Below are 27,315 nucleotides of genomic sequence, written 5' to 3'. Positions count from 1 at the left end.
CCTAAGGGTGCAGTCCCATGGAGCGTATCGCGCGTATCGCGGATTAGCGGATCGCCAATCACAGAATCGTTCTGTTAGATCTGTTTACAAATTTTGTAAGCAAATCTAACAGAACGATTCTGTGATTGGCGATCCGCTAATCCGCGATACGCGCGATACGCTCCATGGGACTGCACCCTTAGTGTACGTTCCACTTAACGTTCGCAACGCTCGCGAGGATCATTTTGTCCTTCTTGTAATCGAATATTAAGTAAGGATGCGATGATACACGCGATCGTTGCAAACGTTAAGTGGAACGAACCCTTAGCGAGGTAGGGAGAAATAGTCACTCTCGAAGTGGTTCGGGTGTGTTTTCGAACGCAACAATCGAAAGTCCATTGAGAGTATCGAAGCATTTTCGAACGATTCTCGGGAGGATCGAGGCACTCAGGTGATGTTTTCGAACGCGGCCCTGGTCTGTAGGCTTCTTGAGTGTCGGCACCTTTGATGTAGTAGGCATGGTGTAAGTAGAAAGGTGAACCATTCCGATGGATGCGCAGTAAAGAAGTAGTAGGGGCAGTCGCAACCAATTATACTTTGAGCTTTTATGCGAAATCTTCAATATGGCGCAGAATAAAAATCTGAACAGCGCTTCGAAAACGCTTTACACGCGCGCTGCAAAAAAAGCTCAAACCCTGATTGGTTAAGATCTCAAATCTCCGCCATTATGCGCAATGGTTCACCTTTATACTTACACCATGTGCTGCGTTCGGAAATATCACTCGAGTACCCCCGTGTATCGTCTTATCCTTGTTTGACATTGAATGAATAACAAGGATAAGACGATACACGGGGGTACTCGAGTGATATTTCCGAACGCAGCAATGGTAGTAGGTTCCAGGTCACGTGGTATACCGCCATATTGTTAAATGTATCGGCGCTGCGATTAAAACGTATGCACGGAAATATAGCACAAGACTTCCACTCCTTTCTCATCCCTTTTCATATGTCTCCTCATTACTTCTTATTTTTTTTATTTTGTAATATACGTGCAATATCGGGTGTTAGATTATTTGTGTCTTCATATGTTGGGACATCCTGAATAAAATACATTTTTGTCATTTGTGAATGAAAAAGAAATTTGAAATTACTAGTTGAAATTACAACATTACGCGTTGGGTGCATTTCTCTTAGGCTGGGTCCACAACCTTGCTTTAAGAGGCCGTAAGCCGTAAGAAATTGACCAATCATAATTCAATGCGAGAAAAATAATATTCTGTGATTGGTCAATTTCTTACGGCTTTACGGCTTAGGGCCTCTTAAGGCGAGGTTGTGGACCCAGCCTTAAGCGGGTTAATTCCATTGGACTAATCGACCGATTACGTTAATCGGGGTTAGTTAAAGTGGTATTTATATAATAATAATCCCGGCGCAACAGAGCGGCGCAGCGGTGAAGCGGCGAGCGATAGCCAATGAGGGCCATGCTTTTACGCAAAAGCATGGCTCTCATTGGCTATCGCTCGCCGCTTCACCGCTGCGCCGCTCTGGTCTGTAGGCTCCTTAATATTTGTACTCTGGACGCATCCATATTGTTAAATGCACAAATTCACACATGCGTACTGAAATTTGGTCAAGGTCAAACCAGCTATTGTCGCTACTGGGTATGGTTATACTAGGTGCTTTCCACCTACGACACAAATTGTGACACAGAGTCAAGTTCCGAAGAACCGCTCGACCAAGACGGACGCGTCTCGGTTCGGGTGCTTTCTACTTTATATTTTTGAAAGTGTTGCCGACTTCGACTGAGCAATTGAATCTCAAGGATGGGTGTCCGCGGATTGGCTCGTCTCGATTGTTCGGCGTTTCGTCGACAGGGCTGCGTTCGGAAACATCACCCAAGTACCCCCGTGTATCGTCTAATCCTTGTTGTTCACCCATGTTAAACGAGGATAAGACGATACACTGAGGCACTCGGGTGATGTTTCCTAACACAGCCTAGGTCTCCTGATGCGCGTTGTTGCGGTATGACGACGCCGTAGACGCAGGCGCCCGGTGACCGTTCGAGCAACGCCATTTTCGCGGGCATTGCATCACCCGTTACTGTTACTACTATAGACTAGAGTCCTAGATATCAGAGAAGCGCAACCGGCTTAAGTCAGTATCGCAAAATTACTAAGAAAAGTATTAAAAATGGCGTCGTTTGCAGACGAAATATGAAATCCACCAATCGTCTATTAGTCAGCCATTTTTAATACCACTGAGTGAATGTCATGATTGGTTGACAGTCAGCTAATCAGGACGCGGAACATCGGTTGCGCTTCTCTGATATCTAGGACTCTACTATAGACGAAATCTGTATTGACGTGATCTGGCCGTATTGTCTCCGTTCACTTTAAGGAGGAGGCAGGAGCCATTAACTAATAAGAAGAAGAGAAGAAGTGACACAGAGTCACACAGTGTCAGGGTGCTCCTTGGAACACATATGTTTCGATAAAGCCCCAATAGATGATTCTATAGTCAACTATAACAAAAAAAAATCTTATTCCTTTCGTTATCCATGCACTGAAATGAGAATCTAACAAGTATTGTGTAATACAATCAATCTCAAGTAATGTAAAAACATTCAACAACAGTATTCACAATTTTACGAGTTATTTAGGATTATGTTACTTTCAAGTTTAACAGGATGCCACTACAAAACACGCTTTTATTTTGTCATGGTTGGTACTTCTAACGACACAGCACTGTAAAACTCACATCTACATCTATTCGCCGTGTCGAGCAGTGTGACACTGTGTAAGGCCGGAATCAGACTACGCATTGAAAATTGAGATTGAAGATTGAAAGATTGAATTTGGGCTAATCAAAATAATAGGAGCTATAATTTCTTTATCTTCATTGGTCAAATTTTAATTTTCAATCTTCAATCTCAACGTAGTCTGATTCCGGCCTAAGGGTGCCGTCCCATTAAGCACGGATCGGAATGACGGATCGGGTATCTCACTAGAATTGAGCATTCCGTTCCAGGGCAGCGATCATGTAACTTTTCCCCTAGAGCGGAAAGGCGAAAAGTGAAAGATTTCACGTGAACTTATGATCATAGAACTCGGCGAAACGTTGAAACGTGAAACTTTTCACGTGAATTTTTCCGCCATCAAATGTGATAGCGGGAAGGTGAAAGTTTAGTGACTCGAAGTAACTAGAACATTGAGATGCAAGAAACGTTTCTAGTTTCTAAAGTTATCATCCAAGGAGAACAAAACAATCAAAATAATATCAATATGACGTCAAATTGACATTATTTTGATTGTCTTTAAAACAATTCTTTAAAACAATCTTTTTTTTTTATTAATGATATTTCTAAGATTATATAGATTTTTATAAGTATAAATGGTAAACATTTACATTTCACTATTATCACGTTATTCATCATAATATATACATTTCCTTTTGTTTACTTGTAACATTCATTGTTATTGCTTTATTTGTTTATTTGTTTTATTTACTATCTATCAGTGATTTACAAGGTAAATAAGGTTATCTCTCATTTTTGGTAATTTCACTTTCCGCTCATTAGTTATATAATCGCACTATATTCGTGGAAAAGTTCGCGTGAAATCACTAAGTGAAAAGTGAAAAGTGAAAAGTTCCACTGGAAATTACATGATCGCTGCCCAGTTCCGTTCCGTGACAGTTTTCTCTACCCGTCCCATTCAGCAAAAACGGAAAGGAATCTAGTTACAAAATATATTTTACCGTTACAATTCAATATTTTAGAGAACTCACAACAATATTATCAGCAAGATAATTGCACAAATTATATGTGTATTATTGCTTCAACTGCTCAAAATAATGAAATATCGATGAATCAAGCATATTTATCAACGATCGACGCGACATTCCGTTCCGTTTTTGCTAAATGGGACGGGTAGAGAAAACTGTCACGGAACGGAACTGGAACGGAATGCTCAATTCTAGTGAGATAACCCGATCCGTGCTTAATGGGCCGGCACCCTTAACACAGTGTCGCCTGTGTCGGTAGGTGGAAATTACATATATGGGTGGAAAGCACCCACTTCATGGTTTACATAGCGAATGTAGTAGAATTAGGACTCTCGGGAAATAAGGAAATAAATAAATATTTTTTAAATGAAACATCTTATATATACGTATGAAAAATATTTATATATTCTGCTGTATTATCTGAATGAAAAATGATTATCGACAATCCGTAAGTTGTCATTTTAATTTTAATTGTATGCACAGACTTCTGTCAATAATTAAATAATCGAATTAATTAAAGATATCTTGAAAAAAAAAACTTGTGTGATGATAATATCTGTAACAAAAAAAATAAAAAATAACCGATTAAACATATAAATTTCTATTGTAGAGCTGAGAGCTTAGGGAAAAAAATTTGCACGGATTATTATGCAGACATTTGGGTGACAAAATGTGCTGTTATTTGCTGAAATATTATTTAATCCGTCTTTATCTTCAAAGGCGTGGCTATCCTATATCAAGAGTCGAATTGAGATATGTGCTCTGTGGCATGGGCATAATAGTACTACTAGAATTTTTTGGAGCATTTGTGCACGTATTTGAGGTCACATATGATGACAACTTTGTATATCCATACAAAGGCAACGTACATGAATTTGTGAATGCTTTGCGACGTAATGAAAAACCTGAAGTCAAACCTATAAACGAGTATAAGTATGCTTTTACTTTAAAACAGCCACAAAAATGTAAGGAAAATGCAGACAGTACGTTTCGTATTGTATATATAGTAAAATCGGCTATAAAAAATTTTGATAGAAGAACTGCTATACGAAATTCATGGGGAATCGAAAAAAGATTCTTTGATATGCCAACAAGAACTATTTTTGTGGTGGGTATGCATCCAAGAGATGGGTATGACCAAGAAATTGAGGCCAAATTAAAGCAAGAGGCAGGGATTTACAAAGATATCGTGCAGGCAGATTTTGTAGATTCGTACTATAATAATACTATAAAAATGATGATGAGTTTCAAATGGTTAGTCAAGTACTGTCCCAATTCAAAGTTTTACATGTTTGTCGATGATGATATGTATGTATCTGTAAAAAATGTAGCGACATTTATTAGAAATCCAGTTAATTATCCATTTTATTTAATGGAATCCAGAAAAATGTACAGTGCGCATAAAAGAGAAATTAAACAGTCGGATTTAATGGATTATAATGATATCAATTTTAATAATAAAAATAAAACATATGATTTAAAAATAAAAATGTCTTTTAAGAAAAATTTAACTATTCGTAAATTTACAAATAATAATAGTCGTAAAAATAATATGCATGAGAAACAAGAACAGCTCAATGAAAATCGTGAAATGGAAAATGAACACTTGCTCAAGCTTTTAAACACATCTATGTCAACTAGAACAAAACAACTTTTTGATTTTGAACTACCAGATGATATTAGACTGTTTGCAGGATTCGTATTTACGCGATCTACGCCACATCGACATAAATTTTCGAAATGGTATGTCACATTAAAAGAATACCCGTATCATTTATGGCCACCATATGTTTCAGCTGGTGCATACATCCTGTCTAAAGAAGCTCTATTGGATTTGTACTACACCAGTTTCTACACCAAGCATTTCAGATTTGATGATATCTTTCTAGGTTTAGTGGCTAAGAAAGCTGATATAGTACCGTTTCACTGCGAAGAGTTTCACTTTTATAAGAAAGCTTATACAAAACATAGTTACACATATGTTATAACGTCTCATGGATATGGAGATTCAAACGAACTCTTAAAGATATGGAACGAACAGAAAACTCTCGGAAATGCTTAAATATACATATAAACAATGCAAAAATTTCACAATTTATACTATTACATGAATTTAGAGACGATTAAGATGATCTTCTATTTAAGACTGAATGGAAAACAAAGTATTACAGTAGCATTATTGGTGAAAATATCATTATAATTGGTATGTGTATATCAATATTAAAAAAAAATATATATATATAAATGTAAATTATAAAATAACAATTATATGAGAACGTTTAATTTATTTTAAAGAATACTCTGTACTCTTTCTAGAATAGATTTTATCCTACATCTCAGTCTTCGTATGTACATATAATATACCGAATATATATTCCCTAAATAAAAAAATCAAATTTATTAAATTTTTAGTATTATACATATTCAAACATAGCATTTAAATGAGACAGAATTATGCTCTAATAGCATTTATCGTTACAATGAATTATGTGCTTAGTACTTATTCATTGCTCTAGTTTATAAATAGGATTATTGTTCAGTTATAGCTTTTATTTAACTACACACACACATACACAGACTGATTAATACTTACTTTCTAACATAATCAAATAACTTTATTAACATATATATGCACTTACAGTTAATAAATTGTACAGACTATAAAAAACTTGTATACTTTAAAAGTCAATATACTTACAATTTTGTACTTTGTTAATTAACGACTACATCTTTGTGATAATTTTTTTCATTGATAATTTAATAAATACATTTTTTAAGTATCTGGTCCTCCAGAAATTTTTTGCCAAGTTTTATTTTATATCTTGGTATCATCTGTATTGCTTATCAATATTAGCTTTACCTAGAGTTTGATCCAGACTAACAGCTTCTTTTTTGATCATATTAAGCAATAATTGGGAACTCTCTAGAATCTACAATAAAACAAATATAACATTTAAGAGATGTAAAATTAATATTCAATTTAAAACAGACTACTCAAAAATATTACCTTTACATATGCTGCCTCAGTGTCGGCAATAGTTCTATCGTATTCGTTTCTGACTGTGATTCTTTTCGCTAAACTATCGTTCAGTTGCGTAAGTTTACACGACATCTTCTCAATTTCGCGTTGCAAATTGTTCTTCTCTTCTTCCTGGGATTCTATCTGAGCTTGAAGTTCTGATCGCCTTATCTTCATCTCTTCTAAACCTAGGAGAACAATTTTTTTTTCTGTTTGTACATGACTACAATAAAAGGTAATCCCGTTTTTCAAAATATTGAGTTATCATAATATCGCCAAACAAAGTAATTTAACATCACCAATATGATGTTTGAATTCCTTTTTTGGAATTTAAGATATCTTAATTTAATATTAGGATTGTGTAACGAAAAAATACTTATATATTATATTTTAGGTATCTAAAATTAGATCACAATCAAAGCTTAAACTAAAGATATCACACTATTTTTTCACAAACTCGTGAATAATGTTAAACAATAATTTTTAGGTTAAACCAAATACATTTGACAAGCTCCTGATTATACGTTTGTAGAGCAGCTCCGTGTTGAGACATCGTGAACTCGTGCACAGGGAACTTCATGTAAAGTGTATAGATTTAAACTGATTTAAACACGTCGATGACAAACAAAACCAGGCAAGACTGTGTCAAGAATGACCGGTGTCAACCAGTGTTCAACCGGTGTTTAACTGTTTACCAACAACCGCATCAAGTGACACATGGTGGCTCATTATCGTTACCAACAACACGAATACCCTGGAACGTTCGGTTGGACAGCTTTGGTTTTAGGCCTGGGCCTGTCCTACCATACGTCGTGTATCGGCGTTGGATGTCGTGCTGTAAGAAATTAACCAATCATGGTTGATTGTTTTCAACTGTGATAGACCAATTTCTTATGGCATAAGGGTCTACGCACAATAGGAGAAATATTAGGAACAGATATTAAATATAAGAATTTTAACCTGTCAGAAAGCGCACATTCCACAGTACACAATTCTGATAGGTTAAAATTCTTATATTTAATATCTGTTCCTAATATTTCTCCTATTGTGCGCAGACCCTAACTACGACACTCCCGACTTATTGTAGAACGGACTTTAGCGCACGGTTTCCGCTTTACGCATGCGTATCAAGAGCTATAAAAATACGAAGATTTCTTGTCCTTTTACCGCGTTACGATCTTATATAAAAATCTGAAAACTGTACGAAATTGGATCTATAGCGATGATTTTTTTAAAATTTATAACAAGTCATCTTTTGTAGCAGCAATGGAAAAACTGCTGAGCTCTAAAAATCAACGCGATAAGTAGATCAGGATAAATTGAAATTTGATTAATCACAGCTTTGAGTTTTTCGGAAAACATAATACGAGTCATAATCACGAAATAGATATTGGCGCCTCATGCTTTAACGGAATTCATTTTGCAGGTTCTGGATATCTGAGATCGGAACTCGGATTAACACTGGACTGCTTTCAAAACCAGTTTTCTTTTTCAGAGCTGGAACTATATTGCATAACATGCGCTCGATCGTAAAATTACTTTCGGCGGGGTCAATATGGAATGTATTCTTATAGATATAATATCAGAGCTATTATCTTGAAGATCTTTCTCTAAACAAAATATAAGAAACATTAAAAAATTGATTTGTAGTGCAAAAACATTCCGTTGTTATCGTACATTTTCATATTTTTAATTAGCAATAGTTAGAATTATATTCTATTCCAAACGTATATCTATATATATATTTACATTTATTATTTATATTTTATATAAAGGAAGGTGCAACTCAATGAAAGCTCCATGTTTGATTTTTCTTTATCAAACTAAAATGCGTTCTTTACATCGTATTTTACATTTTATGCGTTTTGATGCGTATTTTAAATTTGGATAATAATGTAACTTTTTCCTAAAACGTGAAATTGAACTTTTTCATTATTGAAATTTTTATCACACTTTTCGTATTAGGGAAAAAATTGCCGATCACAAATCCTAAAATATAGATCAAATAGACATATATTATCCCTTCGAGACGCATGCAATCGGAGCGACCTAATTTTACGTCCGTTTATTTCGCGCAGAAAAGGAGGAGGAGATAAGGCGCGAGGGACGCGTTGCGTCGGATGGACACGATCGGTACGATCGCGGGCGGCGAGGACTAGTTATAGCGGCTTAGCGCGCGCACACCTGAGCTCACCTTTTAAAGCTGCAGCGGCGCGGCGTCGGACGGAAGCGCGTGGTGGAAAAGCGCACGCCACGATAAACGTATACACTCTGCCTTTCGCTCGCGATCGCGGGTCGCGCGTCGACCATTCCGCAGCGATTTGCAGACGATTCCGACCGCGACTGCTGCCGCGCGAGACGGGCGATCGAGAGAGTAGCGGGGAGGCTCGATCGCGCGCTGCTCCAGGCCGTGTTCTATCGTATATCATTGTATGTCCCGTCTCTCGAGCTTCGCAAATCCGCGCCACACTGCAGAATCGTCGCGAGTGTTTTTCGACCGAGTGCAAGGACGATCGGTCTCGAGCTCGGAGGAAAAAGAAAGAGCTCAGAGACACGTATAGTACTACGTACGGACGGGCGATGGACCAAACGCGGCGAATACTCGCATGATCGATATGTCGCGGCGGCGATCCAGGCACGCCTGCATGTTCCGCACGTCACCATATACGAGGAGAGGACTCGGCTCTGTCCGGTAAGGATTAATATACATGGGGGAATCTCCCAGGTTAACGGTGTAATAAGGTATTCGGGCAAAATCTCGATCAGGACCCACCACATCGAACGGCCCTGCGAGCTAGCTGCTTCCCCAAACGATCTTGCGATCTACACGAAGAGATTCGGAGGCGAGCGCGTGTATGTCCCTTGCAATATTCCCCGTGATCTCTCGGTCCTGCGCTTTGCTCGGACATTTCCTTCTCTCTTTTCTTGGTTTTTCCGGGAATTTATATGATCGTGGGAGGATGCGGTGCGCGCACAGGTCGCGTAGATCTACGGCGCCTGCGCGTCGCAATAATCCGCCGCGCCGCTTCGTCTCCTGCATGCGCCGTTTAAAAATCGCGACTAAAACGTAAAGCAGGAGTTTAATAACCGGTTGGCTGACGAGAGTGAACGTATTTTAGAGGGCGGATGACATTAATCATATCGATACTGTCTATATCGCACACACGCACTTTCCTCATCAAACAAATTCAAGTAAATTCTCTATTTCATTATTAAAAATAAATTTTATGCAATTGTAAAAAAAATCAAATTTTTATATCGCTGTGACGTATGAAAGCTGTTCAATTTCAGAGAAATGATAATTTCTCATCATCTACTTTAATTAAATATTTACTGTTTTATTTCTTATCTAGTGAGAAACGACAATTCGACGTCGATTTTTGGTGATTTCGATGTCGAATCGACATCAATTCGATGTCAATTCCATTGACATTTATTCTCACTGGGTAGACTGTTATTATAATTATGAAACGATTTCGATATCGTCATTGCAATTATCAAGAAATCTTTTGCTTTTAAAATCTTTTTTATAATATAATATAGAAGTCAAAGACCGTCCCAGTATCTGAGAATCCCAGTATTTGGATTGAAATGGATTAAAATGGATTCAGATTTTCAGAAATACGGATTTATGAATGTTAAAATGAATCCTTTTCAATCCGAATACGTTTTTATTCATTTATAGGAATTGGATAGAGCATATCTGTATACCTTTCAATCAAAAAATAATATCAGCTTTTTCAGTGCGTTTGTGACCATAGTGAATATACTGTACAATTCGAAATTTTGAATAGGAAACGCAGTTTTTCAATCCAGTTGCATCCAATTGAATCCAATTGAATCCAAAAAAAAGTTTTCGCTGTTTAAAATACGAATTCGAATAGACAAAATGTCCAATCCATTTTAATCCATTCTCGGATGCTGCGGTAAATACATTATAGTCCGTTGTTCTTGTATTCATATAAGATAGTCTTATAAATACGTGAGAATTGACTTGTATAAATATTGCGTCAAAAGAATGTCGTGACACGCCGAACTCACGTGTACATTTAATATAAAAGATATAATTACATGGAACAGATACGCGATAATTTGTTGTGAAACGAACAATAAGAAGCTATATACTTTGAAAGAATCGCGGGAGAACGATCGAGGAGAGGCAAGGAGTTATGCAGAGTTATATACATGCGCATTTTATATACTGATCGAAGATGTTGCATATGTCCTTGCCAAGTGACGTCATCGTACTAAATAAGGATTTGCCCAATGCGATGAACACGTCGTGGGCATTGCCTACGGTCGCGAGATAATCCCACAATGATGCACCGTTTTGCAATCGTTATGCGCAGGCAGCGCTTAAAGGAACGCCACACCTTACGCTAAATTTGTATTCAATCACGAAGGGGGGAGGGGGCGGGGGAAGTTATATAATATTAAATAAAATACGTCCTAAATGTCGTTATTAAATAAAACTGAAAAGAGAGATACGTGAAAAAAGACAAACATTTTAGACCGAATGTTTTTTTCCTTTCAGTGATGTTATAAAGCATTTTTGTTGCAGGTTGACGATGTCGCATTGTAAATAATGCGTATGGCGCACAATTTTCATTTAAAATATGCATATTTTAAGTAAAAATGGAAACAGATATGTTTCTATGTTACATCTGTGCAGAGTAAGCATAATCATTTTATATCTTTTTATCTTGTGACGACTGCTCAATTCTATAACAATCTATCGATAAACTGATATTTATATTTCTGTTTCAGATGAGCTAAAGAAACTTTATTAAGTTACTTATCCTTGACATTTCTTGTGCACGAATCGACTGATACTTCAAAATGCATACTTCGAAATATGCTGGATATCACATTAACGGAAATCGTGATTATATTACAGATGGTGAAGAGAGTCATAGAGCTCCTTCGGACCGCACCGTGTCTGAGTATATCGTTGCTAACGAACGTACCACTATGGTAATATGCATTTTATATTCATGACAAAGACATTCTTTTAGCTTAAAGCGTATTCTACATACATTAGTCTATATAATTAGTGTACATAACATACATACATTGAAATTATTTTTTTCTCAAATTTTTTATTAAGGTGAAACCTACAAGAAAGAATCCCGCGGACAAGTACGGCAGAGAAGAAGACAGGAGATCCAGAAGCGCGCATAACACTCGCGACTCGGTATTGTCCGGATCTTCGAAGCATAGTTTACATCCGCTTCGTAAAAGTGCCTCGCATGGCAGTATTTGTGACAATGGTTCAGACATATATGTCACCAGTGCTGCATATAGAGCTACTTCTGACATAAGGTCGTTCGGATTTATATACGTAGTATTCAATTTCTCCCATATAAATTACCTTTAATATAAAATGCATTTTGTGTTACAGTCGAGTATCGCGTCGTAGCCTCGCACCAAGCTCCAGATTGGACCACAGAGCGCCTAGTCATTATAGCTATGGGTCCGGCAGGTCAGGCACTTCGACAGTGAAAACTCGTACTTCGCGAAAAGGCGGTATTATTGTGGAAACTATGTCAACGCCTAATCCATTTTGCCCAAACACTAAGGGCGTCTGCTGCCTCATGTTACTTCTTAATCTTGGCTTGATTCTAGTTACTTTAGGCTTCGTTATCGTCATACAATTTTTCCAGCCGTTAGTTGTTTGGTAAGAGTACTATGTAATAAATTTTTACATAGTCGCACACACGGGCGTGACTTACATAAAAAATTATACAAAAATATTTTTTATAATTCAATTATATAGGACAAAATAATTGCAAGTTATATATATGGGACATTCCACGCCAAGTGAGCCACTCAAAAACTTTTGATTTTTTATTTGGCTGAAATTTTGATATATTATAGTATCTATCGCAAGAAACTACCATGATTTTTTTTAAATTTTTTTATCAACATAGTCATAAGATATGAATTTTTTTTAAAACTTGCATTTTTCAAAATTCGCAATTTTCAAATGCCTATAACTTTGCGAAAAGTAATCCAAATAAAATGTTTTTTTTTAAATTGTGTTTTTTTCTCTAGTTTTCAAAAAAAAATATCAAGAAAAGTTTCAAAATTGTTTTTAATTTTTTTTTTTTAAATTCTCATAACTAAGATTTATTTGATGATTTTTAAGACTAATTTGATCGTGGACAAATTTTTCCTTCTATTTTTTTTCGAATTAATTTTTTTTTAATTTTGCATTTTTTTACACGATAAAATAATATATAGGTATAAAATAATTGTACAATTACTTTACAAGAATTAAGCTTGCATGTACAATTACAATTACTTTAGTAATTGTACATGCAAGCTTTATTCTTACATGCAGAAGTGTAGCCGTACTCTTACAAATAAGATTGGACAATAATAACAATTTATAAAAATGAAAAATTATATTGTAAAAAAAATTCATAAGAATGATTTTTTTTAAATTTTTTTATCAACATAGTCATAAGATATGAATTTTTTTTAAAACTTGCATTTTTCAAAATTCGCAATTTTCAAATGCCTATAACTTTGCGAAAAGTAATCCAAATAAAATGTTTTTTTTTAAATTGTGTTTTTTTCTCTAGTTTTCAAAAAAAAATATCAAGAAAAGTTTCAAAATTGTTTTTAATTTTTTTTTTTTAAATTCTCATAACTAAGATTTATTTGATGATTTTTAAGACTAATTTGATCGTGGACAAATTTTTCCTTCTATTTTTTTTCGAATTAATTTTTTTTTAATTTTGCATTTTTTTACACGATAAAATAATATATAGGTATAAAATAATTGTACAATTACTTTACAAGAATTAAGCTTGCATGTACAATTACAATTACTTTAGTAATTGTACATGCAAGCTTTATTCTTACATGCAGAAGTGTAGCCGTACTCTTACAAATAAGATTGGACAATAATAACAATTTATAAAAATGAAAAATTATATTGTAAAAAAAATTCATAAGAAAACGATAATTTTAGTATAAAAGTAATAGCAATCACGGAAACACTTTTTTTTAAATAGGTAAATATAAAAAAATAGGTTATTACATTGAAAATGAACCGAAATTTTAGGAAATGAAAAAGTCATGAGTTTATACCTATATATTATTTTATCGTGTAAAAAAATGCAAAATTAAAAAAAGAAATTCGAAAAAAAATAGAAGGAGAAATTTGCCCACGATCAAATTAGTCTTAAAAATCATCAAATAAATCTAAGTTATGAGAATTTAAAAAAAAAATTAAACGTGTCATACTTTAAAAAATTAATAAGTTTTTTTTTACATTAAATTAAAAAAAAAATTAAAAAACAATTTTGAAACTTTTTTTGAAAACTAGAGAAAAAAACACAATTTAAAAAAAACGTTTTATTTGGATTATTTTTCGCAAAGTTATAGGCATTTGAAAATTGCGAATTTTGAAAAATGCGAGTTTTAAAAAAATTCATATCTCATGACTATGTTGATAAAAAAAATTCAAAAAAAATCATAGTAGCTTCTTGCGATAGGTACTATAATATATCAAAATTTGAGCCAAATAAAAAATCTAAAAGTTTTTGAGTAGCTCACTTGGCTCCATATATATATATATATATATACATATATATATACATGTGCATATCGATTTGTATTTCTAATAATAGTAACGTAAAGAAATTGAAAGCATTATGTGTGCACATTACACAATCGGAGGTGTATATATCTATAAAATTTTATATAAAGCTCATTTTTCTTTAGGATCTTGGGAATAGTATTTTTGGTGTTTGGATTTTTAACACTGATCGGTAGTCTCGTGTATTGCGTACATGTGTTCAAAAATGCCAAACATCCACATGACATCAATCCAGAAGATCTATATTGGACTCATTACTGGCAAGGTCGTGTTGGTTCTACAGCACCTGAAGTTTATTATAAAGCCGAAGACAAATATCAGGACGATGGCTACAGTGATCGATATAGCAAATACTCGGGAAAGTATTATGACAGGCAAAATCAGAGATATTGATTGGAATACGAAGATTAGTACTGATCATTAATTAAAGTATCAATTCATTTTGCCAACTCGCAAGAGATTTGAAAAGACCAATGACGAATAAAAAACTAATCTCAGTGCAATAAAATATACTTATGTATATTTGTGCATATAGATATTGTACTAACATTATTTTTTCTTTTCCAGAAAATATAAATTATCAATGTATTTTATACTTGTCATTTTTGTAATACTAATATAATCTGTAAAAAGAATAATTTCTTTTCCTGAAAAATAATATACAAACATTTATGTTAACTTGATAATTCACCATTTAGTGTACCGATATATTAATAACATATCTCTCTAGTAACAGATAATTCTAAGTATATATTTATATTTTATACATAAAGCATAAATATATGATGGTAATATTTTTTTTATAAACATGTACAATGTATTATGACAAAAGAACATATTCGTGAAAATATTATATATCTATAAAATTAAATAATTATCTTGTTGTATAATCAAAAAGTTTTAAATTTAAAAAAGTGCCACTTTTATTAACTAGGTAATAAAAAGATCTATTTTCTATTTTAAGTGGTAGGTATATTCCTCTATTATCTCTTCTGTCTGCGGTGCACTTTACCTTAAAACAAATATCTCAAATATAAGAAATATTTCATAATAAAATAATTTTATAATTTTAATTTTTATATTCATGATCTAAAAGTATTATATGTATATTATTAATATTACGTACATGAAATTAATGTGTGTATATTAAATATTATAATTAATTTTATATTTATAATATATATACATATATATTTTTATATTTATAAAATTACGATTTGTGTTGGACCGTCGATATTTAAAAACGAGTAAATATGATATGTAATCGGCCAAATGACGGTCAAGCAGGATTTTGGTTGCTAATGTAATGTAAATTTACAAATGTAAATAAAATTCACACATTACATTAGCAACCAAAATCCTGCTTGACCGTAATTTGGCCGATTACATATCATATTTACTCGTTTTTATATTTACAATTATTATGTAAATGATTCTTACCATTCCTACTGGTAAATTCAGTTTGGATTTCTTCTTTAGCACATGATTAGTAATAATTGAAAGTGTTTTACCACCTTTATTTAAAATAATATACTTGATGCTACGAGCACATATAGCATAAGTGTAAATACAGATAGAAGGACCTGTAAAATAAATACATCACTCCCAAGAATAAAATCTATTTGCTCTATTTTATATAAAGGATTGCATAGCAAATAAGATAAAAGAATAAATCTTCACATATACATAAAATAAAACATAAATCTTTATATATAAAATGTTGTTACGTATGAATATAAAAGATGACTTACCTATTAAAATTGCAAAGGAGAACATAGTAAATCGAAGTATGTTGTTCAGCCAATATTCCTTTAGATCTACATCAGCATTCCTTATATCCCAGAAAGTTGGAGTATAACTATAAAAACCCAATACTATACAGCTAACTAATTGTGCAACTCCAAAAATTTGCAAATTTCGGAAATAAACATTCTTTTCATATTTGTATAAAATTACATTGTTCTGTACATTCGTGTTTACATCCAATTGTGACATTTGTCGACGCTGTATTAATAAATTTTTTTCCAATTTCTTAAGTTTAAAGAAATTTGTCCGTTGTGTTGCTCCATCAGATAATCTAGATTTTTATTTATATCACTCTTTATAAGATTTTCATATAATTGTAAAATATACAGGAAATCCTAGAGTGATTGTCATTAATTCTAGTTTCAATTCAAAGTTAATATTTTTTAATGTAATGTACTTAAATGCTATTAATTTTCAAATAGTCAAAACAATATTGACACTTTGATATACCATTCTACTTTTGTTTTTTTTCTTTCATTTATAATTATAAAAGAAGGTAACAACAACGATCAAGAATATCCTGTATATATTTGTACTAATATTTTTTTTGAATAATTATTGATTAAAACATATTTTTAGATATATATATATATGTATATATTACTCTAAAAAAGTATATTTTATCAAAAGTTTTATTATAATATGTTTTTTTACCTTGTACATTTTGTTAGAAACATTCTAACAGCCATTGCTGCTGAAAATATATTCTTGTCATGTATAAAATATTTTTGTGTTATTCCATGGACAGATCGAACTTGAGTTAATAAAGTTTTAGGAATAATAAAAGGATATCTCAAAACTAGGTTCAACATTTTAAAACGGTTTTCGTTCTACGTTGTCACAAAAGGTAGCTCTAGAAATTTTATAAAATGTTAATTCGCTTTTAATATAATTTTCTATACATAAAAATTTTATTTTTATTTACAAACATTTACTTTAATTTTCTTTTCTTTTCATTATATATAATTGTAATGAGGTAATATTGAAGAAATACATGTATACATATTATTCTCTATGATTTTTTATATAAAAAATTATACATAAAATTATATTCTTACCAAATACTTCTTGCGAATACTGCAATCTATACAAATATGAATTTTTATTTATAAGTAGTCAATTCAATAGTGCAATCATAAATAAACTTTTCAGACTAGGTTAAGAAGAAAAGTAAACACGAGGATCTGAACTTTACAGCACTTTACAGTTAAATGTCGTACTTTCTGCACCTAAAATAAGATAAATACAGAGTTAAGAGAAAAAGAGAGAGGATTAAAAAATTACAAAGCGTTCAATGCAAAGAACGACAAAGGACAATCCCAATTGTTTAACTGTGTTTTCAAGTGCAATAAAGTAAAATAAAGTGTGAGTAGAACGAACGAAATCTATTTACGTTTCATTCGGCGCTCACGCACCTGCGCGAGCATCGTTTGTCCTTATTTAACATCAGATAAACAAAGAATGAAATGATTTCGAGAGTATTGCGAGCGTTAAGTGGTGGTGGTCGTGGTGTGGAGCACAATCTCTACTTTCGTTTTTTACATTTGGATTTCTAGCTCTTTTTATCTTCAAGGTCTATACATTTAGAGAGTAGTACAAAGTGTGTAAAGCGGAGATAAAAGAAACTTGAGAAACAGTCTAGTTCGTGGTGTCGTAATCGCGGAGCGAGGAAATACGTTCTCTTACATAAATATCAGAGAATCAGATCAATCGAATCACGGGGCGTTCCAAAATTCATTGAAAATTAACGCGTAAACTTTTCCGTTCATTTTTACGTTGGGGGCACGAATTGGCACGGACGCGTTCAAGATGGAATAGCTTCGTATCGTATTTTTACCGTACGTGCAGGTGTTGCGCGACGCGCGAATGACGCGATGCATTCGTTCGTGAACAGCCGCAGGACGCGGAGAGTGGCGGACTACGCGGGCTTGTACGTGAATTCTCGTGAATTCTAACCAATCTAACCTCGGTGTCAAACTCGCAAATTATCCTTTGACGTGACAACAGTGTAGCGCAGCTGTGACAGATCAGCTGTTCCAGTAAATAAACCGCGATGGACGACGACGTCGAGGATACCGCAAGGGACAACCGGCCGTCCGACGAGGACGTCAGCGAGTCGGATGACGGCAGCGAGTATTCGTTGCGTAGCGAGGGTGAATTCAACTGGTACATAATGTCGGACTCGATTCTCCTGAGCATCTTCCAGTATCTGACGCCGAAGGAATTGCTGACAGCGGGCGAAGTGTGCCGATCGTGGTTCAGAGTGTCGCGCGACGAGTTCCTGTGGAAATATTTATTTTATCGAACGTACAAGGTAGACCCGGACGTCGGCATCGTGCCAGGTATGTCTCGATCGCCGCAAGGTATTCGCGGCACTTTTACATACGCGATCGAAAATAACATTCTTCGCCGGATATCACGTGGAGAAAATATCAATTTATACAATCTACTTTTCGAGAAGATTCATTCAAGCTCGAAGCAAAATTGTTAGGCCGGTATTCGTAATCAGTTCTTATATTCAAGACCGTCTTAAGTTTAATTTTGGGCTGTCATCGACCAATCAGACAGCTGCATTAACGTCTTAATAGGCCTTCTACAATAAGCCGTAAGTCACAAATCATAAGTCATAAGCTAGAAATGGACCAATCACAGTCGTCAATTTTTATGGGCCTTCTACAATAAGCCGTAAATCACAAATCATAAGTCATAAGCTAGAAATGGACCAATCACAGTCGTCAATTTTTAGTTTCTTACTTCCGATTTATGACTTATGGCTTATTGTAGAAGACCCATAAGACATTACTTAAGACGGTCTTAAAATAAGAACGGACTGTGAGAATACCACCCTTAGATTCTAACTAAACGATTCTACATATGGTATTTGTAAAGATAATAAATATGAAAGCAATAATAATAGAATAAAACAAAGCAGCATTTAAAGATAAAGAAATATGTCAAATATAACAAAGTAAATGTACTTATCTTTTGTAAATGAGTTTGTAATTTGTAAATTTTTAAATATATTTAAATTAATAGTACATTGATTGTTGCTTTTTATATATAATGCTACTTTTGTTGTCATATATTCTTGTAAAACAATTTTATTAATAATACACATAAAATTTGTATATTTTTAGTTTTTATCTTTTGACAAATATAGTATTTTAGAAAATCTTTCTATGTGTACACATAAAAAAATATTATCTCATAATATTATAAAAGTTCTATACAAAAATTAATTTTTTATTATTTTATATGCATATGTATATATATTTCATCAACATTCTTTACATTTATTATTCTTTTATAGAAAAAACCTCCTGGTTAGGAGAATTCAAACGCTTGGCATATCACACTCCATTGATAGAAACTGAAGTTCTTAAAGAACATTCACATCAGGTCTTACACGTGAGCTTCTCCCATAATGGCAAAATGTTTGCAACCTGTTCAAAAGATGGATATATTCTTGTAAGATCTTCTTTCATTTTGCAGTTATTACTTTCTTTCGTGTACTTACACTTTATCACTCGTATCTTTTTGTTTTAGGTATGGCAGAGTCAATATCCTGTTACCATAAAATATTTGCATGATATGAAGACGTTTAGTTGGAAATATACACAATTTTCCCAGTTTAATTGTACAGATACGTTGCTTCTTGTGTCTGGTGTCCATTTTGGTACACCTCATAGTACTTCGGGTGAAATAGCAGTATTCAGAGTATCACGTAAGTGTGAGATTAAGATATTATATGTATCAATAAGAAAAAATAAAGATTTTAAAATAAAGCTAAAAAGATTATCTGACGATAGATTTTGATAAAAGAAATTATCTCGATTAAGTACATGCTTGTTTTCTGTCTGTAGCTGGTTTTGATCTCCAATGTAGAGTAGTGAATAAGCCATATGACATATTTGGTACATGGTACAGTGAACGTTACCTTTTAAGTGGGAATCTACATTGGTTGGCACATTTGGTTAGTACTAGTGTAGTTTGGCTTAATAAGGCAAATCAGGAATCAGCTAGCGAACACGTACCTATTATGACGCAACTCTTTAGGTAAAGTAACAATTCGGTATATTTTTTTAATCAATCTGAGTCTTTAATTCAATTTAACTTCTTGCTAGAATTACAAGCAAATTCTTTTTTAAATAGATTATATAATAATTTTGTTTTCACGCGGTTGTAATGATTTTTTTAGATTCTATAATGGAAATGCTTCCTCGATTAGGGCAATTATGGTTGCAAATTGTTTAGCACCTGTTCCGGTCGAATCCACAGAACAACAAAGCCAACCATCTTCCTCGAATACAAAAGAAGAAAGAGGAAATCCACCAAGTCATAAGGATTTGTTGTCTCCTTCAGGCGAATCTAATAGCTCACAAAGTCAGGAAGAACCAATATACTATATTTCATCATCAAGAATACAGTACGTGTAAATTTCTTTTTTTTTATGCACAATATGGTCCACTTAAATTGAAAATCTTGAATATTTCACTTAATATTTTTGATGATACGAAAAAATGTTTCAGACGAAAATGAGACGGTTTTGAGGGGGAAAATATTAAAATAGAGATATATATAAAAGTTAAATATACCTCCCAGGTCAAACAAATAATGAGCTATATTTGTTGTTACTATTAAATAAATTTATTACAATCGATAAAATTAACACAGAACGTTTCGACTTTACAAAGTCATCCTCAGCCGCACATAAAACCCCAATCAAATTAAAACGTTTACATATCGCAGACGCAAAAACAAATCGAAATTATAAACCATTGTAAATTCTCTAATAAATATAAAATACATCCTCACAGTCGCAAACTTTTATGAAACAATATAATCGCTCCAATATTCGATGGCAGTAGTCAATTTACTTGAACGATGAAAAAACCTGTTATAATCCATTCTTCGTTTATATGCGAGAAAGATTAATCCAAATGAAATTTCCAGTCCATTAGTCAAAATTAAAATACACAGAGCCATTATATGGATATCAAGTCGTCAAATTTGTATATGTAGGATGAAAATTATAAAGAAGATAATTATTCACTAAAAATTGCAAGTCAAATTATATACATCTTACTGTATGAAAAGCAATGTACAATTTTTAGTGAATAATTATCTTCTTTATAATTTTCATCCTACATATACAAATTTGACGACTTGATATCCATATAATGGCTCTGTGTATTTTAATTTTGACTAATGGACTGGAAATTTCATTTGGATTAATCTTTCTCGCATATAAACGAAGAATGGATTATAACAGGTTTTTTCATCGTTCAAGTAAATTGACTACTGCCATCAAACATTGGAGCGATTATATTGTTTCATAAAAGTTTGCGACTGTGAGGATGTATTTTATATTTATTAGAGAATTTACAATGGTTTATAATTTCGATTTGTTTTTGCGTCTGCGATATGTAAACGTTTTAATTTGATTGGAGTTTTTTGTGCGGCTGAGGATGACTTTGTAAAGTTGAAACGTTCTGTGTTAATTTTATCGATTGTAATAAATTTATTTAATAGTAACAACAAATATAGCTCATTATTTGTTTGACCTGGGAGGTATATTTAACTTTTATAATTTTGATTTTATATGAGCTGAGAATATTTATTAATTTTTTTTTTTTAGAGATATATATATACAAAAATCAATGTGTTTGATCTTTCATATTAATATGTGCCAGTATAAAGTATAAAATATCTCATAAACTGTTGAGATTTTTGTGATATTTTTACCTTTTATATGCAGAATAATTAGAGGAATCATATTATGTAAAAAAATTATATAATTGTTTTATTTAAAAAGGTACAAATGATCTTTATATCCTCTTAGCACTCCTACTTAAAAAAAGAACGACGTGACCGAAATACATACCTCTTGAAACCGTTCCACTTTTATATAAAGCATTTTTTGGTAAATAAGTAAAACATTCAAGGTTTTCAATTTAAGTGGATTCTGCGTACATGCGTATAACTTTTAAATACATTCTTATTAGATATTAATATACATAATATAAATAAATATATATATATATGTATGTGTGTATACACATAATAGATATAGTAAATTAGAAGGTGCGTTTTCGAATTGGAGGAAACTTGGTGATGGTTTTGAATATGCTAGTCCTATACAATACAATCAGGAATATAGGCAGGTTGAGATGCAGAAGAAGGCACACGAAAGCGATAGCGAAAGTGAGAATCCACAATGGGAGGAAGAGAGCGAGTCTGGAGGTAGGAAAGTTACGCATGTAATGCATGGCAATAGGAAATAACTGTAATCGGTTATCCTAATCACTGTGTAGGACATGTTGACAAAAAATGAGTTTACAGAATCTTCAATAACCGAAGAATGTGATACAGACGAATTAGCCAATAATCCCGAAAAACTTCTTATTTTTACAACTGGCTCGAAAACATATACTCCGCACAAAGTTGGTTTTAAGAGGATCAAATTAGTTACTTTCCCACGAAGATTGGATCCAGGACCATCGCTGCGCGAGAGAATAGCTCAACAAAAAAGGGAACGAGAGAGACAGAATACTCCATCAGTAGAAGATTGGTTAAATTATGAATCTGTGGCGGATAAATTCGATAAAATAGATCATTTAATTGATCTTCATGGTCACATTATTGGAATGGGACTTTCTCCCGATCATAGGTCAGTTGTAGTTGTCATGTAGAATAAGTGTACTTGAGATATATATACATTTCATTATGCATATATTTGCAGATATCTTTACGTAAATTCAAGGCCATGGCCGAAAGGTTATGTTATTACCAATCCTTTACAACCACCACCGATAGCTCAAGAAATTGATATCCATGTAATCGACTTGGTAACACTGAAGCAAGTTGGCACGATGTTAAGGGCACACAAAGCATATACGCCCAATAACGAATGTTTTTTTATATTTCTGGATGTATGTAATGAATATGTAGCAAGGTAATTAATACGCTTGTGTATTTAATTTATTAATTTAGTCAAGATTTATCCTTTCAAAATATAAAATACAGTTATAAAATATCTTTGTTTGCAGTGGTGCGGAAGATAAACATGGTTACTTATGGGATAGACATTATGGAGTCTGCTTAGCAAAATTTCCCCATAGTGATGTAGTCAATTCAGTGGCTTTTAATCCACGTGATCCTGAGATGTTAGTTACAACCAGTGATGATTATACAGTTAAAATATGGCGAAGTCGGGCTATGGTGAAAGCTTTAGATTTAGATGAAAAGTCTTATCGTAGGGGGATGGAAGTACGAAAGAGACATAAATATCAGAAATGCGGCACTAATGTTGACTGATTAAAAACTATTAAACTTTTAATTTAAACCTTTATTTTTACAAGATCTTAGAGATATATTTTACATTTAAGTTTTAATATATACTATACAAAATCGTCCAGAATACTATTATTGCATAAAAGCACAAATATATAATAAGAATATATTTTTTGATTACCCCCCTGGGATTATGCAAATTACATATGCAAACTTTTGTTTTTTGATAATATAGAATCTCATTTTTTAAGTAGATGAGTACTTCTATTAAGTGCTTGAATTAATTCTCGCTGTTGACCGAGGTCAGTATTTGTGCTGTTTCAACATGGTCGAAAGTGACTGCTTATGTATATGAAAGTACTATTAATAGGCTTTAATAATCAGTATATAACATTTGATCGGAAGCAAAGAACACAATTTTTTATTGCATTAAAAATGTCGGGTTTTGTACAAAAAAAAGAGCATTTGCGGGAAGCGTTATTTTTCCCTTTTAATCTCAAGAAATTTGCTGCGACAGTCATCGTATGTTAGTGGAGGCTTACGAGGAGCAATCTCTCATCTGAAATTTGCAGAGATTGGTTTAGATTTAAAAACAATGATTTTGACGTGAATGACGAAGGGTGCCCTGGTCAGCCGAAAAAATTTGAAGATAGAGAATTGGAAGCATTCAAGAAGATATTATTATGTCAGATGCTCAGAGAGTTGTCGGAAATTGGCATATTCTATTAGATCTAAAAATATAAACCAAACAGATACAAGAACTCACTGAGCGCTCAGTGAGCAGTTGTGCTTCTGGATGCACCCATCAAATGTCGATGTGTCAATCGTTAGCAAACGTTTAAAAGCAATGGGAATGAGCCAGAAGTTAGGAAATTGGGTCCCACATGAATTGAGAGAGACATTGCAAAACGTTTAGTCATTTGTGAATTGCTGCTCCAAAGACAAAAACGGAAGTCGTTTTTGCATCGAATTGTGACTGCTGATGAAAAATGGATTCATTACAATTAGGATTGCCTAAACGCAAGAAATCATGGGTGCGTTCCAACGGACCATTAATATCAACGCCAAAACAAGATATTGATGGAACAAAGGTCATGCTGTACATTTGGTGGGATTAATGCTTAATTTCTTCACCTCTAGATAACCTTTATCTAGAAGATATCTCCCAGAATACAATGGAATATCTTCTGGATAAAGTTATCCGTAACTTATCTAGAAGTGAAGAAATTGGGCATACGTCGATGTCGTGTACTATGAACTGCTGCAATCGAGTCAAACCATCAATAGTGAATGCTACCGACGTCAATTACTCAATTTCGAGCACTCAAAGAAAAACGCTCGCAATACACCAAAAGACATGATAAAAGTTATTCTTCTTCATGACAACGCCAGATCACATGTTGCACAACCAATAAAGGAAATCTTGGAGGCACTTACAAACAATGGGATATCTTACCTCATCCGCCCTATTCACCAGACGTTGTTCCATCAGATTACCATTTGTTTCGGTCGATGCAGCATGGTCTTTCTCAGCAGCTTTTCAGTTATTTCGAAGATATCAAAAAATGACTCAATGACTGGAAAAAATCTGAATTTTTCTATCGCGGAATCCATTTGTTACCCAAAAAGTGGGAGGTTATAATTTTTGATGGACAATAATGTGAATAAAATATCAGGTACCTTTTTTGATAAAATGAGCACAAGTTTTTTTTAACAAAAAACAGCGAAAATTAATTCAAGCATCTAATATTTTAAAAAAAGTAGATAAATTACTAAGAATGTTGTTAAAAGAAAGAATATCATAAGAATATACTGTTGACACACGTCTGTTATGACAAAAAATTAGAAAATAACTTACGAAAGATTTTGAAATTATATCATTTACTCAAAGATAGATCATATTATCAAATTATTTTTAAATATTCAGAACTTGCAAACTAATATTAGATCGGTGATCTGCCTAATGATAAAAAATTGTCCTATCTACTTATTTCTATACTATGCACATTGATGATTTCTCAAGATGGTTTTTAAATGTCAGCTTAAAATTTATCTATAAAGCCTATATATAACTAGTTTAAAATTTATCTTTAAACGAAATTAAAAATTGAAATTCAATGAAAGTGTGCAATAAATATTAAGTTTTTCTTGTGGTTATAATTTTTATCAGTACAACTTTAAAATTTTGGATTTTCTTATTTAATCTATTCTGTATTTTATATATATTCGAAATATTTTATCTACCTATGCTTATATTAGATAAAGACAACAAAGAATAAATGTAAAAGTGCACTATTTTATAACTTTTTTTTATCATATATAATACGACATAATTACTTATAATTGTGACGTACACGACAATGTATGCCGTAATTTGTAATACATTATTTTATTTTTTTAGCTTGTATTATGAAGCAAATGCATTGTAAGAGATTATAAATGTAATAAATCTTTAAAAAAAAAATTAAATTTTGACATATATAAGTATTCCTAATTTTCCTTCATGTCAGAATATGATTACAAATTTTATTTAATAATAATGAAATATATGAATCAATATTATCGTAATTAAATTGTCAATATGCATCACAAAATAACATATATATCTATGTTTCTATATAGTACATAAAATTTAAATCTCTCTATATTAGGTAAATAGTAAATAACAAATAGTACATGTAAAGAAAATAACATTAATCAGAGGTGAACATACAAGGAATGATGAAATTACTTCTCAAAGAATGTTGAATAATTTACTATTCGCAAGATCTATATAATAATTAACAATTTGAATAATATTTTATAATCTTCTGTGCGATTAAAGCACTGTAATATAAGTACATATACTAGTGCAAAATCATATTTAAAGTTTGTGTACCTAAAACGACAACGCAACATGACTTCATCTATATTATTTAATATCTTAATTATTGTCTTATGTAATTATTATCTATTTAATGTTTGTGTTATATATAATATTACTTACCTAATATCATCTTTTTCAGTATTACATACTTGAGAAATAATACAAAGGAATTTATTTTCCATTTAGAGAAAAGTTGTCAATAAGTAGATAAGCATAAAAACACTTATGTTGAACCTGTTGCAATCGGTTCTGTAAAAAGAATAAGATGAAAATCAGATAAAGATAACATATACAAATATATAAGTATATACGAATATATACTTTATTTGATCTATTATGAAAAATTTACCAGGATGTGACGACATTCCTTCTCGCGCAGGATCACCAGGCTTAGGTAAGACTTTCTTATGTGCATCTTTATGTCCGTGACAATGTTCGCATTCATCATCACTATCTTCAGAACTACTTTCACCAAAAGTTTTTGGTTTCTCATAAATACAACAACCTATAAAAAAATTATGTAATCAACTCTTTCTGATAAATGAAATCTAAAAGATTACATAAAGACAATAAATATTTACATTTTGATTTCTTTTTATTTAAATTTTCATTATCTACGGTTCCCTGAGTCCATTGAACCTTTTTATTCGATTTCGGCATTCGTAGACGTAATCGTACAGTAGGTACATCCTGTAAATAAAACAAAACATGAAATTTTCATATAAAATGCATTATTAAGGGCCCTCGAGCATATATCTATAGTTACTTTTTTAGATATAGTAAACGAGGAATTCTTTGCGACGTACTTGTAAAAAAACGATAGCACCTAGAACATTGAAAAAATTATAGGATATTCTTTGACATGCCCTTTGCGCGCGGAAGCGAGCTGAGATGCCCCCATAAGCTAGAACATGTGCAAAAAAATCATTTTCAGGAGCTGTCAGATAGCGATATATATAT

General features: G+C 32.7%; 6 protein-coding genes across 7 annotated transcripts in view; 3 read left to right on the top strand and 3 right to left on the bottom strand.

Annotated features, from left to right (window-relative positions):
• Window positions 1–4,128: 4,128 nt before the first annotated feature.
• On the top strand, window positions 4,129–5,915 carry brn (beta-1,3-galactosyltransferase brn). Its single transcript, XM_018547112.1, has 2 exons — window positions 4,129–4,210; window positions 4,373–5,915. The coding sequence occupies exon 2, from the start codon at window positions 4,433–4,435 to the stop codon at window positions 5,822–5,824; it is 1,392 nt and encodes a 463-aa protein (XP_018402614.1). The 5' UTR covers window positions 4,129–4,210; window positions 4,373–4,432; the 3' UTR covers window positions 5,825–5,915.
• A 675-nt stretch (window positions 5,916–6,590) lies between these two features.
• On the bottom strand, window positions 6,591–7,455 carry LOC108779654 (Sjoegren syndrome nuclear autoantigen 1 homolog). Its single transcript, XM_018547113.1, has 3 exons — window positions 7,283–7,455; window positions 6,770–6,969; window positions 6,591–6,692 (listed from the first exon to the last, which is right to left on the bottom strand). The coding sequence occupies exons 1-3, from the start codon at window positions 7,359–7,361 to the stop codon at window positions 6,591–6,593; spliced, it is 381 nt and encodes a 126-aa protein (XP_018402615.1). The 5' UTR covers window positions 7,362–7,455.
• A 3,934-nt stretch (window positions 7,456–11,389) lies between these two features.
• LOC108779652 (uncharacterized) lies at window positions 11,390–14,864 on the top strand. Its single transcript, XM_018547111.1, has 5 exons — window positions 11,390–11,454; window positions 11,549–11,755; window positions 11,889–12,103; window positions 12,183–12,458; window positions 14,516–14,864. Exons 2-5 carry the CDS (start codon window positions 11,621–11,623, stop codon window positions 14,781–14,783), a joined length of 894 nt encoding a protein of 297 aa, XP_018402613.1. The 5' UTR covers window positions 11,390–11,454; window positions 11,549–11,620; the 3' UTR covers window positions 14,784–14,864.
• A 252-nt stretch (window positions 14,865–15,116) lies between these two features.
• LOC108779644 (transmembrane protein 223) lies at window positions 15,117–17,335 on the bottom strand. The gene is made up of 6 exons (XM_018547103.1): window positions 17,255–17,335; window positions 16,851–17,049; window positions 16,142–16,467; window positions 15,831–15,973; window positions 15,281–15,402; window positions 15,117–15,132 (listed from the first exon to the last, which is right to left on the bottom strand). The coding sequence occupies exons 2-6, from the start codon at window positions 17,006–17,008 to the stop codon at window positions 15,117–15,119; spliced, it is 765 nt and encodes a 254-aa protein (XP_018402605.1). The 5' UTR covers window positions 17,009–17,049; window positions 17,255–17,335.
• Window positions 17,336–18,046: 711 nt separating this feature from the next.
• Fbw5 (F-box and WD repeat domain containing 5) lies at window positions 18,047–23,513 on the top strand. The gene is made up of 9 exons (XM_018547106.1): window positions 18,047–18,538; window positions 19,507–19,664; window positions 19,743–19,920; window positions 20,060–20,252; window positions 20,395–20,622; window positions 22,264–22,439; window positions 22,539–22,866; window positions 22,939–23,151; window positions 23,246–23,513. The coding sequence occupies exons 1-9, from the start codon at window positions 18,250–18,252 to the stop codon at window positions 23,511–23,513; spliced, it is 2,031 nt and encodes a 676-aa protein (XP_018402608.1). The 5' UTR covers window positions 18,047–18,249.
• A 2,783-nt stretch (window positions 23,514–26,296) lies between these two features.
• The window catches only part of LOC108779651 (protein phosphatase 1 regulatory subunit 11), a 5,134-nt gene continuing 4,115 nt past the window's right edge, over window positions 26,297–27,315 (bottom strand). The window contains exons 2-5 of one of the 2 annotated variants that reach the window (XR_001940875.1): window positions 26,937–27,045; window positions 26,705–26,860; window positions 26,476–26,604; window positions 26,297–26,367 (exon numbers count right to left, since the gene is read on the bottom strand). Coding sequence is in view for 1 of the 2 variants with exons in the window: in XM_018547110.1 (XP_018402612.1) it covers window positions 26,579–26,604; window positions 26,705–26,860; window positions 26,937–27,045 (291 nt within the window). In the remaining variant the exon portion in view is untranslated. Of the gene's footprint in view, window positions 26,368–26,429; window positions 26,605–26,704; window positions 26,861–26,936; window positions 27,046–27,315 lie in introns of those variants that run through there. The other variant, XM_018547110.1, reaches the window with a different exon arrangement.

The sequence above is a fragment of the Cyphomyrmex costatus genome, unplaced genomic scaffold (genome assembly GCF_001594065.2).
Source record: "Cyphomyrmex costatus isolate MS0001 unplaced genomic scaffold, Ccosl1.0 scaffold608, whole genome shotgun sequence".
NCBI classification, from domain to species: domain Eukaryota; kingdom Metazoa; phylum Arthropoda; class Insecta; order Hymenoptera; family Formicidae; genus Cyphomyrmex; species Cyphomyrmex costatus.
The sequence above is the reverse complement of the archived record's forward strand: the minus strand, read 5'-3'. Positions and strand labels throughout refer to the sequence as shown.

Bases quoted from the DNA above. Each gene is read 5' to 3' on its own strand.
- brn (XM_018547112.1), top strand. From the start codon at position 4,433: ATGTGCTGTTATTTGCTGAAATATTATTTAATCCGTCTTTATCTTCAA.
- LOC108779654 (XM_018547113.1), bottom strand. From the start codon at position 7,361: ATGAAGTTCCCTGTGCACGAGTTCACGATGTCTCAACACGGAGCTGCT. The intron at 6,970-7,282 runs GTATTTGGTTTA...TTGTTCTCCTAG, and splicing joins TAATCAGGAGCTTGTCAAAT to GTTTAGAAGAGATGAAGATA. The intron at 6,693-6,769 runs GTAATATTTTTG...GTTTTATTGTAG, and splicing joins CTGAGGCAGCATATGTAAAG to ATTCTAGAGAGTTCCCAATT.
- LOC108779652 (XM_018547111.1), top strand. From the start codon at position 11,621: ATGCATACTTCGAAATATGCTGGATATCACATTAACGGAAATCGTGAT. The intron at 12,104-12,182 runs GTCGTTCGGATT...TTTGTGTTACAG, and splicing joins AGAGCTACTTCTGACATAAG to TCGAGTATCGCGTCGTAGCC. The intron at 12,459-14,515 runs GTAAGAGTACTA...ATTTTTCTTTAG, and splicing joins TTCCAGCCGTTAGTTGTTTG to GATCTTGGGAATAGTATTTT.
- LOC108779644 (XM_018547103.1), bottom strand. From the start codon at position 17,008: ATGTTGAACCTAGTTTTGAGATATCCTTTTATTATTCCTAAAACTTTA. The intron at 15,974-16,141 runs GTAAGTCATCTT...TTTATTTTACAG, and splicing joins CTCCTTTGCAATTTTAATAG to GTCCTTCTATCTGTATTTAC. The intron at 15,403-15,830 runs GTAAGAATCATT...ATTTGTTTTAAG, and splicing joins TGAATTTACCAGTAGGAATG to GTAAAGTGCACCGCAGACAG.
- Fbw5 (XM_018547106.1), top strand. From the start codon at position 18,250: ATGGACGACGACGTCGAGGATACCGCAAGGGACAACCGGCCGTCCGAC. The intron at 22,440-22,538 runs GTAGGAAAGTTA...ATGAGTTTACAG, and splicing joins GGAAGAGAGCGAGTCTGGAG to AATCTTCAATAACCGAAGAA. The intron at 23,152-23,245 runs GTAATTAATACG...CTTTGTTTGCAG, and splicing joins TGTAATGAATATGTAGCAAG to TGGTGCGGAAGATAAACATG.